The 26,969-nt window shown below is 43.6% G+C and overlaps 2 protein-coding genes across 3 annotated transcripts in view; one reads left to right on the plus strand and one right to left on the minus strand.

Moving 5' to 3' along the window:
- Positions 1-172: 172 nt before the first annotated feature.
- Positions 173-22,938, plus strand: pop1 (POP1 homolog, ribonuclease P/MRP subunit; the record flags this gene model as incomplete). The annotated part of the gene is made up of 15 exons (XM_080004890.1): positions 173-272; positions 3,329-3,448; positions 4,939-5,114; positions 10,293-10,550; positions 11,228-11,315; positions 11,506-11,684; positions 12,387-12,655; positions 13,639-13,732; positions 13,811-13,919; positions 14,357-14,476; positions 16,183-16,304; positions 16,935-17,126; positions 17,565-17,719; positions 19,714-19,899; positions 20,622-22,938. The coding sequence occupies 15 exons, from the start codon at positions 173-175 to the stop codon at positions 21,475-21,477; spliced, it is 3,024 nt and encodes a 1,007-aa protein (XP_079861016.1). The 3' UTR covers positions 21,478-22,938.
- A 310-nt stretch (positions 22,939-23,248) lies between these two features.
- Positions 23,249-26,969, minus strand: part of nipal2 (NIPA like domain containing 2) — a 35,072-nt gene continuing 31,351 nt past the window's right edge. Inside the window, exons 9-12 of one of the 2 annotated variants that reach the window (XR_013844271.1) lie at positions 24,394-24,457; positions 24,181-24,278; positions 23,780-23,868; positions 23,596-23,645 (exon numbers count right to left, since the gene is read on the minus strand). Coding sequence is in view for 1 of the 2 variants with exons in the window: in XM_080005152.1 (XP_079861278.1) it covers positions 23,542-23,645; positions 24,181-24,278; positions 24,394-24,457 (266 nt within the window). In the remaining variant the exon portion in view is untranslated. Of the gene's footprint in view, positions 23,646-23,779; positions 23,869-24,180; positions 24,279-24,393; positions 24,458-26,969 lie in introns of both variants that reach the window. The other variant, XM_080005152.1, reaches the window with a different exon arrangement.

Genomic DNA, 26,969 nt, shown 5'->3' on the forward strand with positions numbered 1-26,969 from the left:
GAAGGTTGGACTTGCATTACACAGGATTTCGTAAAATAGTGAAAGGAAGTTGAACGCGGTACGTCTACGTGACGTTTCAGTTGTCTCCCGACTGGACTGATGGTATTTAGTGCGCCTGGATGGGCAAGTACAAGTCTCCATAATAATTTGGTCGCATTTCTGCAGGAAAAAAATGTCCGGAGCCAAGAAGAGGATGCGGGAGAAGAAACTGAGCAAGCAGCCCGCCAGTGTACAATACGGCCCGCGGAACTGCAGAGAAACCCCCGTGTCAGGTACTGCCATGGCCCGTTTCTTGTTTATGTCTTGTTTATCTTTATTTATATGTCCGTTGTCAGAACTCGCCCGAGACGAGAGCCGTGATGGGATTATTTATGAAAGATGCAGGGTCATTTTTTCGTCATACATTATTGACAGGTGAATAATCAGGCTGGTTCCAAGTCAGCTCCATACCATTTCACTTTTGACGGAAAAATACCTTGAAACGATGCCAAGTCGAAATTGTCGTACATTTAGAGGTTTTTAGAATTACGCCCACAGTCTCGAAATTGAACATCTCTAGATATGTTCTGTTGGTTGCGATCTGCAACCTCACCGCTAGATGCCACTAAATTCTACACACTGCACCTTTAAAAGTATAAGAAGCCTGTGCAACTTCTGAAACACTGGATGAATATAAAGCTCTTTAACATGTGTATATATACATTTATATCTTTTATATACATCTTTATTTTAACGCATAGACAAGTGGCTGTGGTGTGTGCGTTATTGTCCACATACTTGCCTGCGTACTCTGTGTGTGACTGGATGATTAAAAAGTAAATCCAGCAGGGGGCAGATGAGGGATATCAAATATCTTCTTGAGAAGAAGGGATCAAGAAAGACTGCCGGACAAAACGCGGCATTGGCGCCGTTCCCGCTCAGTTTCTCCAGCATCTCCCTCCGTGCTCGTACATAAGTCTCAGATTTGTTTCCATTTGTTTTTGCAGGGTTTTCAAGATTCAAGATTCAAGATTTTTATTTGTCACATACATATACATACTTCCATACATATATGCAGTGAAATGTAATGCAACGCACCCGGTGATAGCACACAATAAGTCCTAGGAAAAAGTACAAAAATAAAATAAAATAAAAAGTAGAAAATTCCTTTCTAATAGACCGACTAACTGACTCCTAAAACGTAATACAGTAAGTGGAATACTTATAGAATAAGATAAAAAATATATAGGATAAAATACAATAAAAAATAAATTGAAATAAAATGGAATAGATAGAAGGAATATGCCTATGTATATACAGATATGTGCATTTAAAGTGGCATGTGAATTAAAGTGGCATGTGAATGTGAATAGTGTGAGGTAGTGTTTGGGATAATACAGCACAGTATACAACAGTACGGCGCAGCAATACGGCATCACGAACAACCCTGAACAGTGATACAGTATGCAGTACAGTATGCTACATACAGTACAGTAGGTAGTGGAGCCTAGTGCATGGCTCAGTTAGGACCCCTGGTGAGGTCAGCATTCACAGTTCTGATGGCTTGAGGGAAGAAACTCCGTCTCAGTCTCTCTGTTCTCGCTGCGTGACTGCGGAGGCGCTTGCCTGACCGCAGCAGCTGAAACAGTCCGTTGTTGGGGTGATGAGGATCCTTCATGATCCTACGGGCTCTGCTACTACACCTCCTGGTGTATAACTCCTGAAAGGGGGGGAGGGTAGTTCCAGTGGTACGTTCAGCTGAACCCACCACCCTCTGCAGGGCCCGCCTGTCCTGGGCAGTACAGTTCCCAAACCAGGCAGTGATGCTGCCTGTCAGGATGCTCTCCACTGCTCCAGAGTAGAAGGACTTGAGGATCCTCACCGAGACCCGGAATTTCCTCAGCTGCCTGAGGTGGTAGAGACGCTGCCTCGCCTTTCTCACCAGAGTGTCTGTGTGAACAGTCCATGTTAAGTCCTCTGTGATGTGGACTCCCAGATATCTGAAGCTGCTCACCCTATCGACAGAAGTCCCATTAATCCACAAGGGCGCGTGCGTCCTCGATTGTGATCCACGCCTAAAGTCCACAATCAGCTCCTTGGTTTTGCTGACGTTCAGGTGAAAAAAACCAAGGAGGTTCCACGTCGACTTGTAAAATGATAACGATCTCACGCAGCTAGTCCGGCAAGAATATTTATCGCTGTAAATGCAATTAATTGCGGACAAGCAATACAAGTTTCTCTTTAAAACTTTCCACCATTGTTGTAGTTCGTTCAGAGTCTGCTGCAGACCTGCCTGTCACATCCAAATATACCCCCCCCCCCCCCGCTGGTCATGTGTTGAATTGCATCTTACGGACACGTAGCGTTTATTTCTGTGGATGTGCACAAGCAATGCTCCAAAGGAACGCAGGTTACGCGGAGCCGCCATCTAGCGTATCCGTTCGCAACCCCCCTCTTTGGAGAACTATATCATGTTTGGGTCTAAAAACCACTGAGCACTACTCCAAGAGGGGGAAAATCACCACGGGTGAGACAAATAAACATAAACATTGGACAACATGTATTGGAAAAACAGTTAATTAGGTCCAGGAAAACTGAATCTACAACGTGGCCGCTTCCTGTCATAGTTATGGCAGTAAATGAGGGGCGGGAGGAATGCAACCAGAAGGGTTCTGGGGTGCACTCCAAGCGTGTGTGTGTGTGATCAGCAGAGACAGGGCATCGCCACTGGAGGCCTCTCAGGAAGTGTCCCTGTGACAGCGGATTAAACCATAATGGGACCATCATCACATAGACATGAAGACATGAGTGGATTTTTGGCACACAGAAGAGAAGATTGAATATTGATATTAAATAAATCAATAGTATTTTTAAATAACGATCATTTTTAATAGTAGTTTAGTAGTAGTTTAGGGCCGCCCCCTTTCACGGGGCGGCCCTAAACTACTATTCCATACCCACTTGTTTCGTTCCATAAGGAGACGTAAACTAAAACAACCTACAGCTAAAATAAAACCACTGTTTTGGCACGCCAATCGTGGGCACCCCATCGCCAGCGCGCACATCAGCGGTACCATTGGAGAGTGAGACAGGTGTGCAAAATGCACCCCAATCACCCCCCCCCCCCTTTTGGGATGGTGCCCTAGGGCGGCCGCCAATCTTGCCTATAGAAAGAGCCGGCCCTGCCCACCACCAACTAGTCGAATATTCCCATAGAAAAGCCAAATCGGATTCGACCGACAAAATTCTGATTTAGGGTACAGCCCTAATAATTGTGAAAAGGTTGTTCTCCCCATCATTTTATTCCTGCAGCAATCAATCAATAGTCTTATTGTTGTTTTTCCACAAGGTCACAGTGGTCACGGATCATCTAGCCATGAAGGGGAACCCAACTACCGTGGTGGATGGCACCGGGGACATCAGAAAGATGGCGAGGGATACGATAAGGAGTTGCCCAAATTCATCCCTGGTAAAGGCACACATACAAACTTATTCTTATATGCAACTGTGTTAGTAATCAAGCTTTTATCTGTTCTACTTGTATGTATAATTATGTTTCTTATTTCATGTAGTCAGTTTTTAAGTGGAAATCTGAGATTATAAAAAATATCGTTAAGCGAATTGTTCGATAAGCGAGGACCCGTGTTATTTCACGGTAAGGGGGTGTGGCTATCGCGAAGGCTAGTGTAGTCAATAGTGATAGACTGCAAGAACGAGACTGAGAACAGTGATGCGTGATGAGATGCTTGACATGGAGGCGCAGTGCGCACGCAGGGTACAATACCGACTGGTCGGAGAGCTAGTCGTAAGTCCAAACGGTCGTTAAACAGGTAGGTTGTTAAGTGAGGAGTACCTGTACCTGGGCGGTCTATGTGTGGGAAATACTTGTGGTGGAAATTTACCACTGCAGGCATCTTATTTTGTATTATTGTACTCAGGGATGAGACAAATCAAATAAAGAATTGATTACACAACAACTTCAGTTATTATTTAATGTGTTTAAAAGCACAGAGGGAAAAAATGCTCTCACTCGAGTTCCAGTTAGGTTCTCCAACGATAAGTTGGGGTCGACCGTTTAAAAAAAAATAAATAAAAATTGCATACTCAGCTCATGATAGTGATAAATCAGGTAAAAACTTCTTGTTGTGGTTGGCTTGACGACAAAGGGTCTATCAGCTTTCTAACAACAGGTTTAGTGATGTGAGTTTCACCGGATTAGCTCCAGTTTAGACGTTCAGCGCAGCACAATCGGGACATTTAGTTCCAACAACATCCAAGTTTGTACATACTTACACCATAGGTTACACAAAGGTTAAAAGTACAATGCATACATTGTCTAATACACATAAGGGAGAGATATTTTGGGGATAGCAGCATTGCTAGCTATTCCAATGCAATATCAAAGAATTGCTTTCGCACATTGCAGTATTTAGCCAGCGCAAAATTGATGTGACACAGATACATCGGCCACTGCCATCGGTGAATGCCATCTTATCTGCTGAAAGGCTGATGGCAACAAGGTGAATATCGGCCGATATCGATGTACGAGCCCAAGATTGTAAATTAATACAAAATAAAAAAGTACCTGATAGTTGCTTTTTAATGGAGGCGGTGGACAACACAATGGTTGTCAGCCATCGCTCGTAGGGTCCTGACGCATGCGCATGTTCAGGTCATGATCGTTGTACTTGTCCAAACGAATACACAGTAAACAGAGTTCCACATCGCTACCCTGGAAGGTGTTTGGCCAAAACGTAGATAAAGGACCTTAGAGCAAAGACAAGGGAAAAACGAATGACACACAGACAATCTTATGGATTAGGTCATTACAATCTTGGGCTCAGTGCACTACCTGCATTGGCCTCGTCTTAGCTGATATCCATGGCATTATTTCAGCAGGTGAATAAATGGCAATGTTAAACAAATAACAACCATTCATTCCCCTCTGCCTCTATCCAGCCAAAGCGTTTGTGGCGGCCAGGGCTGCGGAAGTTACCGCCATGCTAAAAGCTGTGACAAAGGCTACGGGCAGCTGCCATGTGTTTGGAGCCATGCCGAAACACATGAGGAGGCGGGCCATGAGCCACAACACCAAGAGGCTGCCCTGCAGGCTGAGAGATGCGGCGAACAGAATGGTAAGAATTACAACAGTATTGGAAAATAATTGGAAGATGTTGGGGTTCCCTATAAAAGAAAAAGCAACATTCCCAAAAATCATAATTTAACCATCGTAAGATTGTAATGATTTTTAAGCGTGAAGAAGCGCCGGCAGGGCTTGTTTTATTAATATCAGTTCCAGTCAAAAAACGCTCATGTGCGGAACATTGAACAAAACAGATAACTTAAAGACAGGCTCCGACTGGGATTTCTCCGGAGGGCTCCGCACGTTCCCTGCCGTGGCTCTTTCACTGTAAGACAAACAGACATATAAGAACCTTCCCAGCTGCTGTGATTGGCCAGTCAGTCCAATTGGCCACAGCTGGCGCCGAGGACACATGTCACATGCCATGACAAGGGCCCTTTCTCAATCTGCGTTCTTGTCTGTACTTGTGTTCTTGTGGACTTGTGAAACGTCATCAGTCGCAGCCCAAGTACTGTTCCAATTCAAAGTACGCATCAAGCCAAGTCCAGTCTAAATGCCCGGATGTGGACTTGCTCCGCCCATTTTATCGAGGCTGCATCGGTGGTGACTTGTGTGGACTTGGGACAGCCAAGTATCCCAGAATGCATTTCGCAGAATGACCGTCCTGCGTCCTCCCGTCCCCGGTAGTCTGTGCTACCAAGTCGAAACTTGCCAAGTCTGAACTACCAAGTCCGCAAGTCCGGACTTCGCGTTCTTGGTATTGAGAAACGGCCAAGGGCACCTCTCCTGAGTCTGTGTGGGGATGGGAGTTTTACTGATTGCTCGTTAGACCAACCAACGAGCAATAGGTATACAGCCACACCGATCCTGGGCCCCAATTACCTCGACCCAGGACAGGTCTGGCTGCTCAAACCACACCATCCCCACACCACATACCACGGACACCAAACTGAGGCCAGGGAGAATCAAAGCCTACCCCACCCCCCCAACACCAAGCAGAGGGAAACAAAGGAAAGAAAAATGCCGGACTCGGACACAGGATTTCCATTCCTAATAATACAGACTCTGACACAGGGTTACCATACCTAAAATGATAAAACACTAGACTCTGAAACAGGGTTCCCATACCTCAGACCAACCTGTCCAACAAAAAATAACTGGTCCCCTTCTAGGGGAGCTTATTCCCCGGAACAGCACGGCCCACCTCCTCCCCCAGGGTGACGAAGCAAACGGAGTGCCACTGTGGCAGTTTCGCCTGCCACACGCCACCCAAGTGCCGTTTTCAGGGCCCTCTGGCACAGAGACGAGTGCGGTCGAATGTAGACAGTGCAAATACAACCAGAAAAAAAGCCCTTGAAGGTATCTAGCTCTTGGGGGACCTCCCCAGTTCCTAGTTCCCCTCAGGGAGTCCCCACAACTATTCAGTGCGAAAACACCTTATCTCTCACTGTTTCTCTATCACTGTATCATCAGTGATACAGAGACACAGACAGATGCATCATTTTAAAGTTTTTTTCTTTAATCAAAGTCTGATTACATTATATATAACCAATAAACATAATCAACATATGTGTAAAACCAATGATTATTGGTTCAGCGTTAATGTCACATCTCAAAAAGCTGCAAAAACATTTGAACGTAAATCACATTAGCCCCTAAAAGACAATGTAACCGTCCAGTTTTAGATCGGACAGTCCAGTTTTGAAGAACCGTGTCCATCTACCAGCACAGCCTTGAGCCGAACACTCATTTGTCCTCCTTTGGCGAACATCCCTATTTTATACTTACTGTAATGGCTAGTGGACAAGCAATATGGGTTTTAAAATTGCTGATGCCAATATTTAGAGCGCTGGGTGGCAGATATATATATATATAATTTAATAATAATAATAATAATAAATGAGACTCAAATGTTCTTTTAGCTTCAGCAATTTTGACACTCATGTTATTGTCTGTATTGTCTTTGCAGTACACTTACCGTATTTTCACGACCATAAGGCGCACCGTACTAAAAGGCGCAGTCTCAGTTATGTGTGCCATTACTGTATTTAACACACACATAAGGCGCACCGGATTATAGGGCGCGGGTTTTATATACCGGTACATATCCTCTACTACGTTTAAATACCTCTACTGCGTATTTAAAAATAGAGCGGGAGCAAAACTGAGTATGTTTGTGCTTTATTCATGTATTTATTACAAAGTATTAATCAAACCCATCGAAGTCATCACCCTCTGTTTCTGAATCAAACCGCTGCGCTAAATCAGACATGCCAGTTTCCCCTTCTTCGCTGTCAGAGTCACTTTCCGTGCCGTGCGGCTCCTCGGAAATGATGCCGGCTTTTGCGAAAGCTCGAACAACAGTGCCAGCAGACACGTTAGCCCAAGCATCTACAATCCATCCGCAAACTGTGGCGTAACTTGCCCGGCGCTGCCTTCCACTTTTCGTGAAACCGTGGTCTCCGTCGGTCATCCATCGCTCCCACGCCGCTCGCAGCCTTACTTTGAACGGCCGGTTCACACCGATGTCGAGCGGTTGAAGTTCCTTTGTCAGACCTCCCGGAATAACAGCAAGCACAGCGTTCATTTGTTTCACCTTGTTTTTCACATCGGCTGTGAGATGGGCACGCATGGAGTCACAGATTAACAGCGATGGTGATGCGTGGAAAAAACCACCTGGTCTCCTTACATACACCTCCCTCAGCCACTCTTTCATCATCTCCTCATCCATCCAGCCCTTTTCATTTGCCTTAATAACGACTCCAGCTGGAAAAGTCTCTTTAGGCAAAGTCTTTCTCTTAAAAATCACCATAGGCGGCAGTTTCTGTCCATTTGCGTGGCAGCCAAGCACAACAGTAAACGGCGCCTTTTCATACCCCGTTGTGCGTATCGCTACCGTGCTGGTCCCCTTCTTCTCCACCGTGTGATTCACCGGGATGTCGAAAGTGAGCGGCACCTCGTCCATGTTGGTGATGTGGCTTGGCTGGATGCGTTTGTCGGCGATGTGTTTGCTGCAGTAGGAGTGGAAGCTCGCCAGCTTTTCATTATAATCCGCCGGACGTTGCTGCGCTACTGTAGTCCTGGTCCGGATGGAAAAATGGCACCGTTTCATAAAACGAAAGCACCACGACGGACCTCCTTGAAAATGTTCAATTTTAATTTCTTCCGCTAGCGTTACTGCTTTTAGTCGAACAGTGACCGTCGAAACGCTCGCCCCACTCGTTCTTTGCTCGATGATCCACCGCTCGAGTCTTTCCTCCAACTCGGGCCACCTCGCCTTATGTCCGCGGAACACACATAGGGCGCACCGCACTTTAGGGCGCGCCGCACATTTTGAGGAAAAAAATAGACGTTTATATGCGCCTTATAGTCGCGAAAATACGGTATTTTAAATAAATGTATCAACTAAATGTCCACAGGTAATCAAAAAAGTGTTATAAAAAAAAAAATATGAAAAAAAAATAATTGAAACGCTCTAAATATGAATAAACTGTGTCATATTAAAGTCTGGTCGGGAAATAGAGACTCTCCCCGTTACAGAAGTGTAGGATTTATTATTTACAAGTAAAGTATTTACACAAAAAACATCCATTTTTTACTCAATTTAGTCCCATAGCAACTGAAAGAGGAGACAGTGTGTTTCCTCACGGGATGCGATGCGCCACGGCACAGTGCAGCATTTTTTTTGTTTTTGTTTTTTTGCGTGAATGGGCACTGAGGTAGCACATTTCCGGGATCGGGACGCCATTGATGTTGCGCCCGTGATCTGCGCTCCACTGTGCGCCCCCCTGCTGCTCCGTTCCCTTATTGAACCGAAACAAAAAAGATCTGTGTTGTGCTTACACTATTGGCTTCATACAAGTTAGGAAAATATAAAATGTATTAAAGAAAATCAAACATAAACTTAAATAGATGTAAAATAAAAAGACAGTAAAATCGCCATGGGACTGCAAACACGGTACAGCGCTGTCTGGAGGAGGGGAAAAAAAGGTTAGGTTTTTAGGTTGACATTTTGCCTCAAATGCAAAGTATTTCCAAACTGCAATCCTGCTGTTTTCTTTCAAAACCGGTCGCGGAGGCTCCGCTACGCATGGTTCCCCACGCGTCGTCCCAGTCAGTGAACCCGGTGGAAGGTGATCTGCTTGAAGGTGTCCGTGGGGGAGTTTTAGGGCGGTGTGGAGGAAGTCTCTGACCATTTTTTCTGGAGACTGTATTCTCTGGGATCCCAGAAAAGATGAGGTTTTCCCGCATACTTCTGGATTGGATATCCAGGATAGTCTTTCATTATTTTCTCTTCTTTTTTTACAGCCTCCATTTCCGTGTTGAGAGGCTTCACAGAGGTTTTTAGATCCGCGTTGTCTTTTTGAATCTTGCCGACCGTGGGTAAAGGAATTAAAGTCCGGCTTTGATCTCAGAAATGTCTCTGAGGAGCGGACCAAACATGTCCAGCTTCTTCTTAATCTCATCCAAAACACTAACCTCTACAACGCTGGATATTAGATCATCGGTATCCATTGATGAGTCTGCCGTCTTCCTTTTTGCTGGATTGTTTCGGTCCTGGTTCTCTTCCATCACATACTCGTTATAATAATAATCAATATAATTCTCGAGGTCCTCCACTTTGGTTTCGCATGGTGTTTCTTTTCTTCTCTCTCTCTCTCTCTCTCTCTCTCTCTCTCTCTCTCTCTCTGTGTGTGTGTGTGTGTGTGTGTGTGTGTGTGTGTGTGTGTGTGTGTGTGTGTGTGTGTGTGTGTGTGTGTGTGTGTGTGTGTGTGTGTGTGTGTGTGTGTGTGTGTGTGTGTGTGTGTGTGTATTAGAGCAGATTCTGTGTTTTAGTTCCTGCAGCTGGGCGCTGCCATGTTGGATCTGTACTCACTTTCTTCTTCTCGCGAGAGCACAGCATGCTCCCATCTCTCACAGCATTGCTCCCGTCTCAGCATATCAGGCTTATAGAACAGATATCGATGCAGTCAAAAAAAATTCCTGCAGCTGGGCGCTGCCATGTTGGATCTGTACTCACTTTCTTCTTCTCGCGAGAGCACAGCATGCTCCCATCTCTCACAGCATTGCTCCCGTCTCAGCATATCAGGCTTATAGAACAGATATCGATGCAGTCAAAAAAAATTCCTTGATCTGACCAGATCTTTGAGATCGGGTCGGAACATCCCTAACCGTGATAGTAAAGTGTTGACATTTTAAAATTCTGCTCTTCTCCCCCGTGTCTCTTTAGCGAGAGAAAAGCCTGAAGGCAGGTCCGAAGAAGAAGGAACAGGCCAAGAACAAGAGCCGCAAGGCCCGCCGGCGCCACGGCAACATGCTGCTGGAGTTCAACCGGCGGCAGAGGAAGAACGTGTGGCTGGAGACCCACATCTGGCACGCCAAACGCTTCCACGTGCTGAAGAAGTGGGGCTACTGCCTTGGAGACAGGCCCACCACCAAGTGCTACCGCGCCTGCTACAGAGCCATGAGCAGCCACTGCCTGCTACAGGTGTGTGTGTGTGTGTGTGTGTGTGTGTGTGTGTGTGTGTGTGTGTGTGTGTGTGTGTGTGTGTGTGTGTGTGTGTGTGTGTGTGTGTGTGTGTGTGTGTGTGTGTGTGTGTGTGTGTGTCAGTCCTCTTTTAAATGCCCCCCCTACCAAATGGCAAACAGGCAATCATGTCTTCTTTATTTATTTAGGCCAAGAAGCCTTATAATGGTGGAGCAGTCACTTTTGGCATTGCCGGTGTAGTTTCTGTAGCTTCCTTTAGTGGTTACTATTTCTCATTACATGTCCAGTGACAGTAATTGTGATTTTAAATTAATTTCTATGTTTACACACTTAAGTGCAACATCCTACTTTAGCTACATTATGCGTTATATTAATGCTGTAAAAACACATAACAGTGATTTTCATAATTTGTTTTATTTAATTTTTCACTTTTTATGCACCTTTTTTACTGTAATACCTCAAGTAACTGTTTACACAGCTAGTTCCCTCAAAGGTAAATAATGTTTTATCTTATGTTATTCATGAAGCATTTACATGTCTATAAAGTCACATCAATGTTTTCAATAAGTAGCAGAAGGAGAATGTTTAAGGAGAATTATCGTATTATTTTAATGTTAAAGAATGTTTCAAATGAATGGATTCATGTAAAGCTATTTTGATTTGTCTAATCTGTGCAGGATCTGTCCTACCACTGCTGCATCGAGCTGCAGGGGGAGGAGGAGCAGCTACTGGCCTGTCTGTCGCAGCTCACCAGCAAGGAAACAGGTAATCGTCTACAAAAGCACCTGTACACATACAGTATCTGTTACCCGCACTGATCAGCACTACTCTTCCTCATATTTAGCTTCGCTATTTATTTTGCCTGTTGAATCTTTTGCGCTATTATGTTGCATTAAAAAACTATTCTGATAATATCATACTTTATAGTGCTAATCGTATCAGTATTGAACAACAGGTCCTACGTTCGCAACGGCAGTCTCCTTGTCAGGGCGAAGGCAGGGCAGTGTGGTCGTCTACAGAGCTGGGCACTACCCCTCGCAGCCCCTGGGCCCCGTCACCTTTCTCTGGAAACCCCGGACGCAGGGCTCCACACACAGACAGCTATGGATTTGGACACATCCCACACTGAAACAGGTACGGTGGGTTTCATGGGGTCTCGCCTGAACTTCTACTGTCACAAGATTTTAAGAGAATTTTTAAAATACCTTTCTGAGAAGATGCTTCATTTAATATTAATGTGTTCTAAACTAGAAAGTCCTACACTGAGATCATGGAGACCCAGTCAGCGCCTTCTGTCTGGCCTTAATGCTAGTCTTAGTCCAGATAAACCATTTTCTCTATTGTCAAGGTCGACCTGTAGGCCCAATTCCATTAATCCAAAGTTAAACCTGCCTCTTGCCAGGTTTAATTTAAGATTTATGATAGACCTGGTTTAGCGCTTATCGTCCTCCTGGAGATTATTATTATTTTTTTTTAAACCAAGACAAGGGCAAGTCTGAAACTATTTTAAACCATGACTAAGAACGGCCATTTTACTTAGTCCAGATTAAAAGTGTGATTTAATACGATTTTTTGACTTCCATTGCCTTTACCAATAAAAAGTATCATACTTATATATATTCTATATATGAGTCAGATAAAGATGGAACATGGCTGTTTACCGAAAAGGGTGTGTTTTTCAGATTGACTAGGTAGCAGCTACTGTTGAAGTGGAAAAATACTCCCTTCACCGACCGCTGACTTTGTACTTTATTTAATGTCTTTAATCATTTGGCCCGTGAATTTAGGATGTTCTCTTGGGTCAGTCTTGCATACCTTCACACTTCCTGCTTCTAGGATCTGCTCCCGGAATTGCAAAGCGCATGCCAGTGCTGTGAGGCAGTTTTCCTGCCCGTCACTCCAGCAGTGGCCCCCGCAGGTGTGGTCCCAACGCCAGAGCCGCTGCCTGCAAAGCCCCCCCAGGCCGAACAGGTAATCGGGACTAAAAGGAAGCGCAGCTGCAGGGATGCTGACGGACCTCCAGTGAAGAAGATCCTCGGGGATGGAACCAGAGCTCCGAACACCCCCACAACCTGGACCTCCAGATCAACAGGAATTGTTATAAAGTTAGTCCAGTAATCTAAGCTGGCTTCAGAACCTCACTAGTTATAGTTTGTGAATCCAGATATCCATTTATTCCAAATTGGAACTTGAGATAATTCAATGTCTGGATAGATATCTATCTTTTATTTATCTCCTATATCTATGTGTCGGATGGGATGGCTCTCATTCAGGATGGGAGGCCTGTGTCATGACTTGTTCCATCTGCACCTGGTTAATTCCACCTAGTCTCATCTCTACAATGAACTGGTGTTTACAACCCCCCGTCCTCTGTGTCTCTGTGCCGGAGGTCCATGAACACGCCCCTTGGGTGGCATGCGGTGGCGAATCTGCCACAGTACCCACTCTGGCAGATTCGCCACCACACGGCGGTTTATTGTAGAGATGTGTGTGGATGGGGTTTTCAAACCTGATGCTCGTTAGCCCAACCAACAAGCATCAAATGTGGCTGCTCAGTCATCCCATCCACCACAATATGTATTTTATGTTATTAACCAACTAACATCAGTGTCGGTGTGACAAAATATGCAGCATCCACATTTTTACAGTAGACATTCAGTAATTGTGTAACAGAAACGTTGGATGAGGGAAAGAGGGATTTGCTGTCTTCTGATTATGAAAATGTCAGAATGTTGGCTATTCTGCAAAAAAATTTTGGAGGAAAATTGTCAAAATCGCAAAATCCTTCTCCCCACATCATTTTGTGGAGAACTTTTTTTTTTTTTTTTTTTTTAACTTTATTATACATTGCACAGTGCCACTCAAAAAACATTAGCCTTGCACAATGGCTTTAACTCATGCTGGAAGACCTTTTAGGATTTTTAATTATGTATTTTAGCTATAAGAAAATTGGTATCTAATAAGTTGTATTGGAATCATTTTTGAACTCTTCCAGACTGATTCATTGGTTCCAGATATTGGCTTATTGACTTAAAGAGTTTTATTATACAGTTTGCATTTCATATTCAGGTGTTTTCTTTTGTTGCAGTGACCTGACGATGGAGCTTGTGCGGTATCGTCTCATTGGACCACAGTCACATTCTGTTCTCACAGAAACCTTGGAGCCCGCTACGGACTGCGACGTGAGACATTTTGTATTACAAACGTTGAAATGGGAGTCGCAATTGTTTCACATGTATAACTGATTTCTCTGTTTTTAGCCCCCTAACAAATCTCAGACATCCTCCCTTTGGTGGCCTGAGCACTGTAGAGACGGGAGTAAGATGGCCCTACATCGGCAGCAAGCAGATACTTTTCAGATTCTCAAAGGTAGGTATCTCACACTATGAGATTTTGACCGTACGATCATTATTGGGATATTTATAATGCAACACTCTACTGACTTAAACCCTTCTGGGTGGACTGGTGGCTAATATCAATTACAGGACACTTCGCCCTGAAAGTGATGGCGGTTTCCGACACAAAACCCAGTTAAATGCTGCCTTTTGAGAGAATGTCGCTAGGTTCTAAAATACATTTGGGAATCGTGGCTTTTTGAAGCTTTGTTAATAGTGAAACCAGTTAATCACACCAAGTTCTACCCAAAACAGTTTTTTTTTGTTTTTGTTTTTTTTTTCCATATTCTTGACATCCTCCCTTCCTGAATTGGTTATCATTCCAGTTTTCCTCTGGGCCTGCAGCCCATTACCTTGCTACACGATGGTGTGTGTGTGTGTGTGGCTATAACCTGGTTTTGTTTCCCCCAGGCATCTACTCCACAGGAGAGATCCCACCAGGCACAGTGCTGGGTCTGAATGTAGATGACCCCAGAGTGAACCTGCCTAAGAAGAGGGGCAAAGCTTTGCCCGATGTACTGCTGGCACAAGGTAAAAGCTAGCATGCATTTCCCCTGGGGGATTAATAAAGTGTTGTCTTATTTTATCTCGATGATACTCAAGAGGGGTGATATCCTCCAGCTATAACAAACTGAAGGTAGAAAATCTTTCCACAACTAGCAGTAGTCAGTTTCATTGTTATAAGTATGTTCTTTAAAAGTGTGCAGGGTCTTAAACAAATCAAGATCCGAGTATGTCCTGCAATGTGGAACGTAAAGCAATGTTCAGAGAAAGCCAATACGGAATTTGAAACATTACGTCTTATAGTGACTGTGTTATAAGCGGTGCACCATGGTTTGTCAAGCACCAAAACACCAGACAGTGTGTGACAGCCACACTGTCAACAGAGCTGCAGGGTTTTATAGGGACAAAAAGTTGTGTTTCATAGGCAATATCTGAGGAGAGGCGCTTGAAGTCCCGAGGCTGGTTCACAGAGTACAAATCTGGTTCTGTGCTCCTGGGGAGCCTCTGCCTGGCCATGCAGATGTGCCAGGTTCGAATCCTGGCAGGACCCTGTACTCAGACCAAGACCTTGTGGGCAGGCTTGACGCATACATTTCAAATGAAGAACTTGACCCAAAACGACCACCTCTGAACACAGTTCACAAAGTGTATTCACAATGATACAGTGAGGAAACCAACCTGAAGATTAAGTATATTAGTCGTAGTATAGAAGTGTTTATGCAACCCACTGTAAATGGTTAGTGCTGGGGCCTCACCGCAACATCCAAACTGAAAACACTAGGATGGAGTCATTTTTGCAGCAGAATTGCAGCAATGCTGTTGACATTTTTGCGCATTTCAATCAACAGCACTATTTAGTCGGGTTCTGGGACCAAATAGCAAATGATTAGGGAGTTACAGATCATTTGCAAAACCTGTAAATATAAGCTAATTTGCCAGTTATGCCAATTCTTGACAGGAACTCATGGGTGAGTATACATTGTGTTATCATATACTCCCATGTGCTGTAAAACCTTATTTCCATTAACAACCAAAAGCCTTTGCAAATGATTTACTGTGTCCCAATTGACCTGCCGGGTAGCTAAGAGAGGAATGCAGACAATTTTAAACTAACTCCCTTCTTTGAAGCAGTATAGATTAGTTATTTTTTCTTTATTTCTTTTGCAAAACCTAACCCAAAAACAAAAGAGTGGTCTTAATAGCAGAGTAAAACATGTGTCAAACACAAATCTGCCAAGTGCACCAAGTATAATTCTCCAGACATTTCAACCCAAAGCCCCGGTCATGACAGAAATTGACAAGACGAGATTCCTCGGCATGCATTGCGAAGTAGACTGCAAAGGAAGCATTATTTAGCCTTCTACTCCTGGCTCACAACTGATCGCAAACCACGCCAGGTCACTCTACGGTGTAACAGTTTATATTCTTGCAGAGCTGTGTGAAATATTATAAATGATACGGCTCAAATGTTGACTTCCTCATTCGACAACAAATAGTTGATGGCATAGATTTGCAAATTTAATTGAAGACTGAATATTCTTGAATATTGGAATATTCAGTAGATCAAGTCTATTTGGATTGTAATTAATTTAATTTGGCGCAAAGTGTCGCAGCCCTAGGTGCCGGTGTGACCAGGGGCTGAGGATTTCAATCTCTTGCGCAATGCGGACGCGGGTCATACGGGTGACGGCCGTTTGTCCGCTTTCTTTCTTTCTTTTTTTTTTGTCCCTCAGAGGTGGATGTGGAGAAGAGGAGGGAGCTGACGTTGCACGGCGTGCCAGAGCATTGTTGTCAGAGCTCCCTGTGGGACGCCAAAGTCCGCGACAATGTCACCAACAACAAGATGTCAGAGCAGGTAATGAATACCCAGTCTAAAACTGTAATAAGTGCAATTCTGTTTTGGTAAGAATAAAATGCAGGTGCGTCATCTAATTTCAACAGTCCACAACTCCTCGAGAAGCTTCTTAGTTTTGTTGAGCGCACGTTTGACCACCCATCACTGTATCTTGGCATCCTTCATCTGATCTGGTCCCAGGTGAAATTCTATCTGATTATTATATATTATCAGATTGTATAATTGGTATATCTTAAATTATGATATTTTCTATAACGCCTATTACGAAAATAGTGCAATGCAGGGGTAGAGACCTTTTTCCAGTTTGGTACCAGCAGTACAGTGAGATTGTGCACATTAAGGTGGAAATTGTGTTGCTAAATGTTAGAAAATCGAATGCATCTGTTTTTTTCTCATTGCGCTATTCCACTTCTAGCCTTGTAGGCGTTTGGAGTGCAGATATTTAGGAAAGGCCACGGCAGGATGAAAACAGGGCTCGGACGTTCCCTTCCGCGCTTCTGGTGTTATTGCCTTGTATGTTCATCTTTAGTTTGTGATGTAGTGGAGCATCCATCTCTTGTGCGTCACAGAGCGCGTAGGGTTTTAAGTAGCCCTCCCCCTTTTAATCTTTCCCATGCGCCGTCTCGACAGGAGATGAACCGCATGAGGAGGGAGGTGTTGGTGCCAGGCTCCAGGCTGAGCCCCACCCCGCTGCAGGGCCGGGTCCCAGTCCTGCTGGTACACCAGCCTGGGAAGCAGACGGGGCAGGAGATGAGCTCCTGGGGCAGCGGTTGGGACCTACTTCTCCCCAAGGGCTGGGGGATGGCCTTTTGGGTCCCACTGGTAGGTCTGGTTCACCTGGACTCTCATTCAACTTCTACTGTGAAATGTACTGATTTGCTAGTTGGTTTGGATAGTTTACTAAATGACTAAATCAAAGTATTTGCAGCAGTTTCATAACTTTGTGTTCTCTCTGGGGAAAAATCATATATTTTCTGGAAATCAATGAATCATAAGGGGACTAAATTGAGAATATAGCGTTCCCTGTACCTGAAGACTTAGAATATGAAATGTTTTGTGGTTGACGAGTTGGCTGGTCCTCATATAGATTTCATTTATTATTGGCTTAGTTGCCATTCCACTTGTAAAATTTTGGCTCACTCTGCAACTTCTGGATCTGATGGCATTGGTTTATGAGGTGAGAAAGTTTCTATTGACCAACAAACAATAATCAGACATTATTTCCACACTGTGGAACTGTGCAATTTGTTTCTCTCACAGGTGTACAGAGGTGTCCGTATTGGAGGTCTGAAGGTTAGCCTAAAACACTCGCAGAACAAAGGAGCTCCCCACTTCCCCCACGATTACCCGGACTGCGCCGCTGGTGTCCGTTTCCAAAAAGAACAGGAGGCAGAGCTCCTGGACAAGTTTAAAAGGTTAGCAGTGCTTCCAGCCCTTACCATAATTTCTAACGGCTTTCCCAGCAACAATTTATGGATTTTACATTTTGATTTATTCAATTTATATAAACCAACCCAGATGGATTTTCCTTTTTTTAAAGTGAAGCCATTTTACTTGCACATTGCAGGTTCGCTACATTTAGTTTAAAGAGATAATCTGTAATAGTATTTTGTGACGGAATCCCATTTTCAAACAGCCATTCAATGGATTTGCATTATGCATGGGCTCCACTATACGTAGTTTCTGTTGTTGGGTTCCGCCTTTCCCCGACGAAGATCAGACATGTACAAGAAGTGAATTTGATAATGATCAATTAAAAAGCATGAGCAAAATTTCCCTGCACTGCCAACGACACACGCTACACAAGCAACAGAGTTTTATTTGTAATATCGCTGAGTCACACAAATGTAATGAGTCATACAGATGTTTACGCATTCTTAACACCAACATAATCAGATTTCTTCATAACGGATTGTGTCCACCAAAATGGCACCGTTTTAGCCAAACATAACTATAAAAGGGACAGGTGATTACATTGGGAGAAACGGCAACAAGAGAGTCTTGGCCTTTTAAGAGGGGCGCTTTGTCCCACCTACATTCCACCTAAACCCGGTTCCATACATATCTATTACTTTCCAGTTTACCCCCAAAAACAGCTGTGACTGTACAATAGTTCTGCCGACAGGCCTCTCCGTTGAAATGCCCAGAGCCTATACGATCTGTGAAGGAAGGGAAACGCTCAACATCTTTCAAGTAGTATGAATGTTCTGAGGAACACCAGAATGTCTGCCAAAAAATGACTATCTAGTGTAATGCAAGACCTGCTTCATAGATTAACCAGACACATGCTGTACATGTTTGAGAACGGAAATCTTTAAACTTCACCAAGCATCACAGCATTACCATTAAATCTGAATGACAGTGTGTGGACTTTTATAAAAGTAAGGAACATTAGGGTTGCCAAAAGATGTTTTGTTATTTGAATGCCATTTGAATTGGGGGGGGTAAAAAGAAATTCAGATCTGCAAATTAACATTGGGTGAAAAAATGCAGTGTTTCAGCAGAATTCTTTTATAAAAATGTTGCTCACATACGTCCTGTTTGTGCACGCAAATGAATGAGCTTTGTCTGTGCCACGCCGTGTGCTCTGCTGCCCTGTCTGTCACTCTCCGGCATCAGTCTCAGCACCCCCCCCCCCCCCCTCCCCCAACACCGTAGCCAAAGCAGGCACAAATGACCACTGGTAATCGCAAGGATTACCAGCTAACCGCCAAACGGCGATCACAGATAAATTGACCTGTTGATCATGTTGAAGATATGCGGGCAATTAAATTCTTGCATGGGTCTGGATTCCAAGATTTCATCCGTGAGCTTGAGCCGAGGTACATGGTCCCAAGCCCCCTAACCATCACAGAGTTGGAATGTTCTCTAGTGAGGTTCCAGACCACAGGGCCCTTGCCACCGCCACATGAGAACACGGGCAGGAATTTTTTCAGAAGTGATCTGCTACGCAGCAGCAGGAAAGGAGTAAATGAAATACATCCAGAATAAAAACTGTTTTTTATTTGCTTTGTTTGGAGAAAAGATTGCTCTGATCGCAGTTGCGGAGCTGTTCTGCAGCGGAACCATGTGTAACACATGTGATTTTTTTCATTCTAAGTTCATGCTCACTATACTTGCGTGACCCCACGCTGTCTAATGCTGATGGATCATGTATCCTCAACATTTTAATATTTATCTAATATTTAGAAATTAAACTCAGTTTTGAAAATACGTTGAGAGATAGAAAACAACTTGAGGAACATTTCAGTCTCATTTTTGACACAAGAATAGAATTTTCGATGTTTTTACAGCGCAGTGAAATGCGGTGGCTTAGCACGCAGCGGGTCACATGAACAGTAAAATTCTCTACAAAACTTGGCTGCCCCAGCAGTTTGATGGGGACTTAACCTTCCCACCTCTCCCATAGGCGCCCGCCTGCCAAGAGAACCAACTACATCAAACATGGTTGCCTGGCTCCGTTCCGTTGCCCCTGGCGACAGCTGGCCGAGGAGTGGGAGCTGATCACAAGTGATAGACAAGGACAGAGTTGGGCCCAAAATGCTGGAGCACAGGCGGCCACTGAAGGATTCCAAAGTGCCTTCTCTGTCCTGAGGTACAGAGAGTTTCATTGTCGTTTCCCATCCTTTCCACCTGTGTGGATTCATAATATTTTCCAGCAGATTATTTCTTTACCTTTCTGAATGAGGTGATCAATGAGAAGAAAAGATTAAGACACACCCTTTCAAGAAAAGAATGTGACCGTTTTATTGTGAAGACGAGGTTAAACCACGGAATTCTGGGTATTGTAGTGTAATCCACCCATTACAAACCAACTTAAGGATTCATACTTTAAAACAGTGTGCCACTAAATCGAATTTATAACTGTCTCGTAGCAGTTGACTTTTGCTGTGGGTTTTAATCCCTCTGCTTTTTTCTGTGAGCTTCTTCTGCAGCTTTTGACAGGCGTGATACATAGCCCTAATCCTGCCCTGCTGCCATCATCATGGCGCCCCATGATGAGAATACCCAGAGTACATCCACTTTCAAATTGCTGTAATTCATCATCCAGATTAGCAGAGGGGGAAGAGTTGAATCTATCCTCATTTAAAAAAACAAAACAAAAAAAACAGCAACACCAGCAGTGAATGATGCCACATTTTATGAGCAAAACAATTCAGATTGATTTCATAATTCATTTTGGCTGCCCTTTGAATTTGTCCATTAGCAAGTGAGGAATTTTGTATTTTTAAGACCACTCGGTTGATACATTTGTTAAGCATTAATTATTCATTGTGAGTTTTACACTGCACTGTGTTTTTTTTCTATCTTGTCCAGGCACAGGAAGTCTCTGAGGCTGCTCTCCGACTGGTGCAGACCCACCACCTCCAAAGGTCAGAGGTCCCGTCGCGGCAGGGACACGCTGCCTCTGGACAGCTTGTCTGCCTCCTCCTTACTCTCGGCCCACGGGCGGAGCCTGGTCTGGGTGCGTCTATCGCTGCCGTTGAAGGGAAAACCGGAACTCCACGCCCTGGTGTGCGCACCTACCCTGGAGGACTTGAGACTGCGGCTCAAGGAGCCCGGCTGCAGCGGGCCGCAGGAGCCCCCTCACAAAGACCACTTCAAAAGCAAAACAAAGCGCCGCAAGATGGACTCCTCGCAGTCTGAAATGCCCAAAATCTCTGACCCGAAACCTCCCCAGCCCTCTGGCCCTACTCCCCAGCCCTCTGGCCCTACTCCCCAGCCCTCTGGCCCTACTCCCCAGCCCTCTGGCCCTACTCCCCAGCCCTCTGGCCCTACTCCCCAGCCCTCTGACGCCACAGACCAGCCCTCCAACGCCACAGACCAGCCCTTGGGGCCCACACCCCACTCCTCTGACACTACTTCCCAGTCCTCCCGCCCCACACTCCTGACTGAGATCCCCGGCCCCTCCTCATCCCCTGACCTCACCTTCGGACTGTGGCCACGCCCTCTCCCGAGTGTCACCGGCCACTGTTCCCGCGTGGCACTGGGCTGGGTCACGCAGGGAGACTTCTCCCTGTCCTCCGGTTGTGGCGAGGCCCTGGGCTTTGTGAGCCTGGCCGGCCTCCTCAGCACCCTCCTCAGCCAACCGGTGGAGCAGAGAGGCTGGCTGCTGCTGCGTAACCCCAACTCGCTCCAGTACCGGTTTGCAAAAGTCAACATAGAGGTTTGATCCCAGTCCATGCAGAAAATGGCGATTAAATCATGATAGATCTATTATTATTATATGTTTTTTTAAATCAATACCACATAAAGTCACTGCATGAACAAAACACAACTATCCTTTCATAAAACTTGAAGCAGGGTAGTCGTAACCATGGTCAAAAGTGGCTGCAGTTAAGTGAGGTTCCCTCAGATTCTGTACTTTGGTTTTGCGTACTGGAGGCGACCGGTTTAAGCATCCGCCTAGCTATTTGATCGTCTGCAGTGAAATTTAGGAACAAAATGCATATTTTGGACCGATTTCCTGTGTTCTGAAAGGACATTTATCTTGGGTTTCCCTGGGCCTTAAGTCGTTGCACCAGGTTGAAGCTCACCCAAAGGCTACCGAGCCATTCTCGATTCCATCAATTGTTCTGCAATCTCTGAAAATAAACAAAACAAAACCAGAAACAAATGATTAAACAGGATATTGGGGATATTTAATGTTGATATTTTGACAGTCATGCAATTTTTTTTACTTTATTTGCCCCAATGTGCTTCATAATGCACACCAAGTGTTGGTGGTGTATATCTCACAATGTCGTATGTGGGGTAAACCCAGTGTCTGAAGCTGGAAGCATTGATTAAGAAGGAGAACATCAAATTGTAAATATCACAAGAGAAATACTTGGTTCTGTTTAAAAATTATTATTTTTTTTCTCAAGTTGTGAAAAGTTTTCTTCACATTAACGTCTTCCAAATGAGGGACGTTGAGTCGGCTAGCTTGAGCTACTTTGAATAATTATTGTAAATCATGAGTTTAGTGAAAGTGTTGGAAGTGAGCAATTTTATTATTCACATATAAGTCCCCCATAGAGGCATGTGTTCATAAAATTCTAAGTTCACAGGGTGTTCATCACCTTGTTATTTAGAAATATGTCTTGCATTTCAGTTATGAAAGTGAAGGTCCTAATCTTCCGAGCTATTGAGGGTTCTTTTCTTATTTATGAGCCAGTAAAATTGTATTAAGTCTGAACGGCCTCCAAGGACCATTGAAGCTTCTCCTTTTCTCGCAATAAAGATGAATGACATCGCAAATCTCTGACTCAGCTGTCATTGAAATTGAAATTCCACAAACAGCATGTATTTACTGCATGCAGAAATGCAATTGGACAACTTTATTTTCTAAGCAATTGTTCTCTTTATAGTTGCACCTTGCGCCAACACTGGTTTCCCACACATCCCATAATGTGTAGGTGGCAGTGTTGTTGCTTGGCAACACTAAAACTTCCCCCTCCAATACTTGAGTCTGGTTTATTTGAGGCACTGCTAGATGAAGATGGAGGCGTGTGCTTGGTGTCTCGGTTTGAGTTTGGGCAGATTGTAAAAAGCCTTAAGCCTTTTGAACGGGGACTCTGGGTGCATTTATTTTATTTTCTGGCCAGTGTGTTGGAATGTTTTTGTTTGAATAGCATGACAAAAGTAGGGTTGACCGCCAACGGAAGCATACCTCCAGCATTTTTGTTATGGCACATTATCTCAAGTCGATGGCTGAGCAAAAAGCTGACGGGATGTTATACACCTTTCGAAAGTACTACTTGGTTTGAGTGCCTCCATTTTAACCAACATGTGCAGTGTTTTTTTGGGGGGGGGGGGGTTATTGGAGCCATGGGGGACCTACCAGGAGAGGGCACTGGTGCACCTGCTTTGTTTGCCTGACTTTAGGTTTAGGTTTTAGCTTTCTTGAGATGAGGTTTGAGAAGACTCTATTCTGCCTTGTTGTTGTGAGGATAGGGGGATGTGTGTGTGTCTTATTTTTTCTTTCAAAATGAAAATAAAGCCACACTGAAAGGATTTGCGTTTAGTGTATTGAGTATGAAAGCAAGTGGAACATAATATACAATTGTAATACAGAATTGAATGGGACCGCCAAAAAATTCCATTGAGCTGGATTTTTCTTCTGCCATCATTTTGAATACATACAATGCTTTTTTTTTTTTTTTTTTTTTATATATACATTTGTAAACAGCCGTTATTTGTGCTGTCTGAACGGCTGAATCCACACCGAACCGTTTCAGACAGATGGAGTAGTGTCCTACAAATCGTCCACTTGGCCAGCTCTGTTGCACATGAGCTTGGCTGCCAGCGAGCCGTATGTTGAAGGCTTGGCCTCAGGCTGAATCCTGTCCGTTCTCCTCCCTGTGACGGCAAGACGGCAGAGCTCATTAAACGGACCCAACCCAATTAATCCCACAGCACACCACTATCCTTGTTACCCAATAAAAAACATCAGAAACATGTTGACGCGTGCTTATTATGGACCACTAGCGAACCTTTTTAATGAGTCGGGAGCCATTCCGACTTAAGGAGTGGATGCTAGCGAGTGGATCTCCAATTCACATTCTGAAAGGATTCCTTAGAACTAAATTAAAGTTCAAGGCAAAAAAAAAAAAGGTCACATTCATGTCGAATGGCGCATTTACTCTTTTCATTTCACTCAAATTAGTTTCCATTCGCAACTCCGAACTGACCCTTGACTCTCGTTCATTATTCACTGAAAGTCCTCCCCCACTCACTGCGTAACACTCACTGAATTAAACTTTTTACCTTTTTACTTTTTACCAGGTGACCCGTCAACAACCACATCTCCAAGAAAAGAGTTTAATGGAAAAGCCTTTTCATTATTTAAGTGGGGAAAAACTGTTCGAGGTGAATCCAGTCTCTAATCTCTCACCGGGGATTTTATCCATGGCAATAAAAGCGGCGTCTTGTTGCTTGATCTTTGGTCTGTTTCTGGCGATGAGGAACACACCGAGGAAAGACAGAAGACAGCTGTGGAGTTGTGCAGAGGGGTTATATACCAAATAAAAAATATCTGTACTTGAACCTTATTGTATAAAGGATGAAAGGGATAGAGCAAAATGCATATCACATGGTGAGTGTTTACCCGAAAAGGAACATCAAGATGTTCAATACGGACAAGCTCTCAAACTCCTGGTAAAACAAGATTCCTGCAAAATGAATGAATACAATAAAATCAGTTTGACACAGACACGGTAATAGATTCAAAAGGTTCTCATTTAAAATGTGGTTCTGTTCCTAACACTACGCTACTACCGAGCACCAATGAGTCAAAGTGGTTGAGGTTTTTTCTGTATAGATTAGTACAGTGGTACTTTGACTTACGAGTTTAATGCGTTCCGTGACAGAGCTCGTAATTCAATCTGCTCGTATTGCAAATCAATTTTCCCCATTGAAATTAATTTAAATGCCATTAATCCGTTCCAGCCCCCAAAAAACCACCCCAATTTGTTTTTGTTACGTGTTTTTAAATAAGAAAAATGTATTTATAAATAACAAATATTGTATTAAAACACAATTAAAGAATGTGTCGATCATTTTTGCCTTCTCGCAGATGATACCCTCCGTCACGCTATCTCCTGCGAGCTGCTTCTCCGTCAACCACACCAACAGCAGATTCTCAGACAGCGGTCTGCAGCTTAGACATTATTTTAACGCCCTTGGCTGGCGTAATACCCTTTATCGTCTCCTTCTGCTTCAGTATGGTACATATCGTACAAGTACTACGCTCGTACTGCCTCGCTAATTCCATCACACGCACACCTCCCTCATGTTTTTCTATTATTTTGCGCTTTAAGTCAATGGACATAATCCACTTCTTCTTCTCCTCAGCACTTACTTTAAAATTGGCAAAATAACTGCACAAAAAGCACAAATCACGAGCACAAAACACAAAAGAGATGCTTCCACGCTCAGGTAACCACGTGAAGTGAAGGAGAGACGTGGGATGCTGGCCCCATTCGCTCGCCACGCCCACCAGCGGTGGTGTACCTGAAGCTCGCTCCTCGTAACTCAAATATTTGCTCGCAAATCAATACAAAAAAATCGCCAGAATGACGGCTCATAACTCGGAAAACTTGTATGTTAGTGCGCTCGTAACTCAAGGTACCACTGTATTATTAGACTTATAATCACAATACTGTCGTCAAAAAGAGGCAGAACGAATATGAAGACATGGTTTTACTCCGTGATGACTCGGCCTCGGATAAGCACAAGTCACTTTCTTACCATTTTAACAGGAGCTGGAAAATTTAGCTTTTCGTGCTAAAATCAGTTTCACGTCAAAAATGATGGATGTCGACTGTATGAATGAGTGAGTTGCAACCTCGAAAAAGCACCATCAGTAAATAATTAAGGGGGTTTGGCGGAAACAGTTAAGACTGTCTAGGACTGACTAAAATGGCCTTTCTCGGTCTTGGTTTAAAAATAGTCTCAGGCTTGCCCATTTCTTCGGATTCGTCTTCGGAAAAATCGGATTTCCAGAAGGAAGAATAGAGCTAATCTCAAACCTGGTCAGAGGCGGCTTTATCTTTGGAGGTGGTGAATGGACGTGGGCCCCCAGGTCGACTTTGACAATAGAGAAAATTGATTATCTGGACTAGGTCCAGCACCAAGACTAGACAGAAGGACCTGACTAGTCCTTAAAGACCTTAGTCTAGGACTTCCTCGTCTGCAGCTAATTCATCTTAAATTAAGCAACAAAATTCTAGATTAAGTAGGATTATCTTTATACTGATTTAGCGGGAAAAGAACAAAAGAACAAACTGGAGGCCGAAATGGACTTTTAACAGTGGAAGCAGGTTACAGCAGTGATAAAAGCCTCCACAAATGTATTCGAAGTCAAGCCAGCATGCCTTTTGCATTGAAAAATCTACTTTGATGGAAAATGTTTCCCCCTGAGAAGGACCAGACTCCAGGGTTTAATTTTCGAATGCATTTTAGTCCAAAAAAATAAATGCATTGGAAACATCACAGGCCTTCAGGTGATCCACAGTCCTGTCAGAGCTCAACAATATTTACCGTACATCAAAAAATGACATCCTAGCAAGTCATATCATTGAAAATAATTGGGGATTGTTCCCTCAAGCTTCAAAAAAAATACGCCGTTGACTCTCACACGTAGAGAAGAGTTCCTTAGAATAACTAAGGAATTTAGAGGACATTTTGAGGTGTCTATACATATTTTCATTTTCTATCTGATGGCCTTATTTTAATGTAAAGCACTTATGTCATGAAAGGTGCTATTCAAATATAGGTTATCAATTCAATGTATTTTCTATATAGTTTTAATTTATTTTTATGGATTTATATTTTAGCAGTAGCCCTTAAATAGTAATTTATGCCTTTTTATACTGAAGCAATAATTTCATGTTTGATGCAATGTGGCGCCTATTAATTAAAATGAATACAATTTTCTTTATGCCAAGATTCATAAATAGACACACAAATAGATCCAACCAATATCGACATATACAATATAAGAGTATTTTATTGATCCCCCATAGGAAATTTCAGGCAATATATAAATTAAAAATTAATTATTATTAATAATAATAACATAGTATAACATAGTATATCATATTTAATATAATACAAATATATATTATAACTAACTATGTAGTGTGTGTGTGTGTGTGTGTATATATATATATATATATATAT

Source organism: Zeus faber, assembly GCF_960531495.2.
Source record: "Zeus faber genome assembly, chromosome: 8".
Lineage (NCBI taxonomy): Eukaryota > Metazoa > Chordata > Actinopteri > Zeiformes > Zeidae > Zeus > Zeus faber.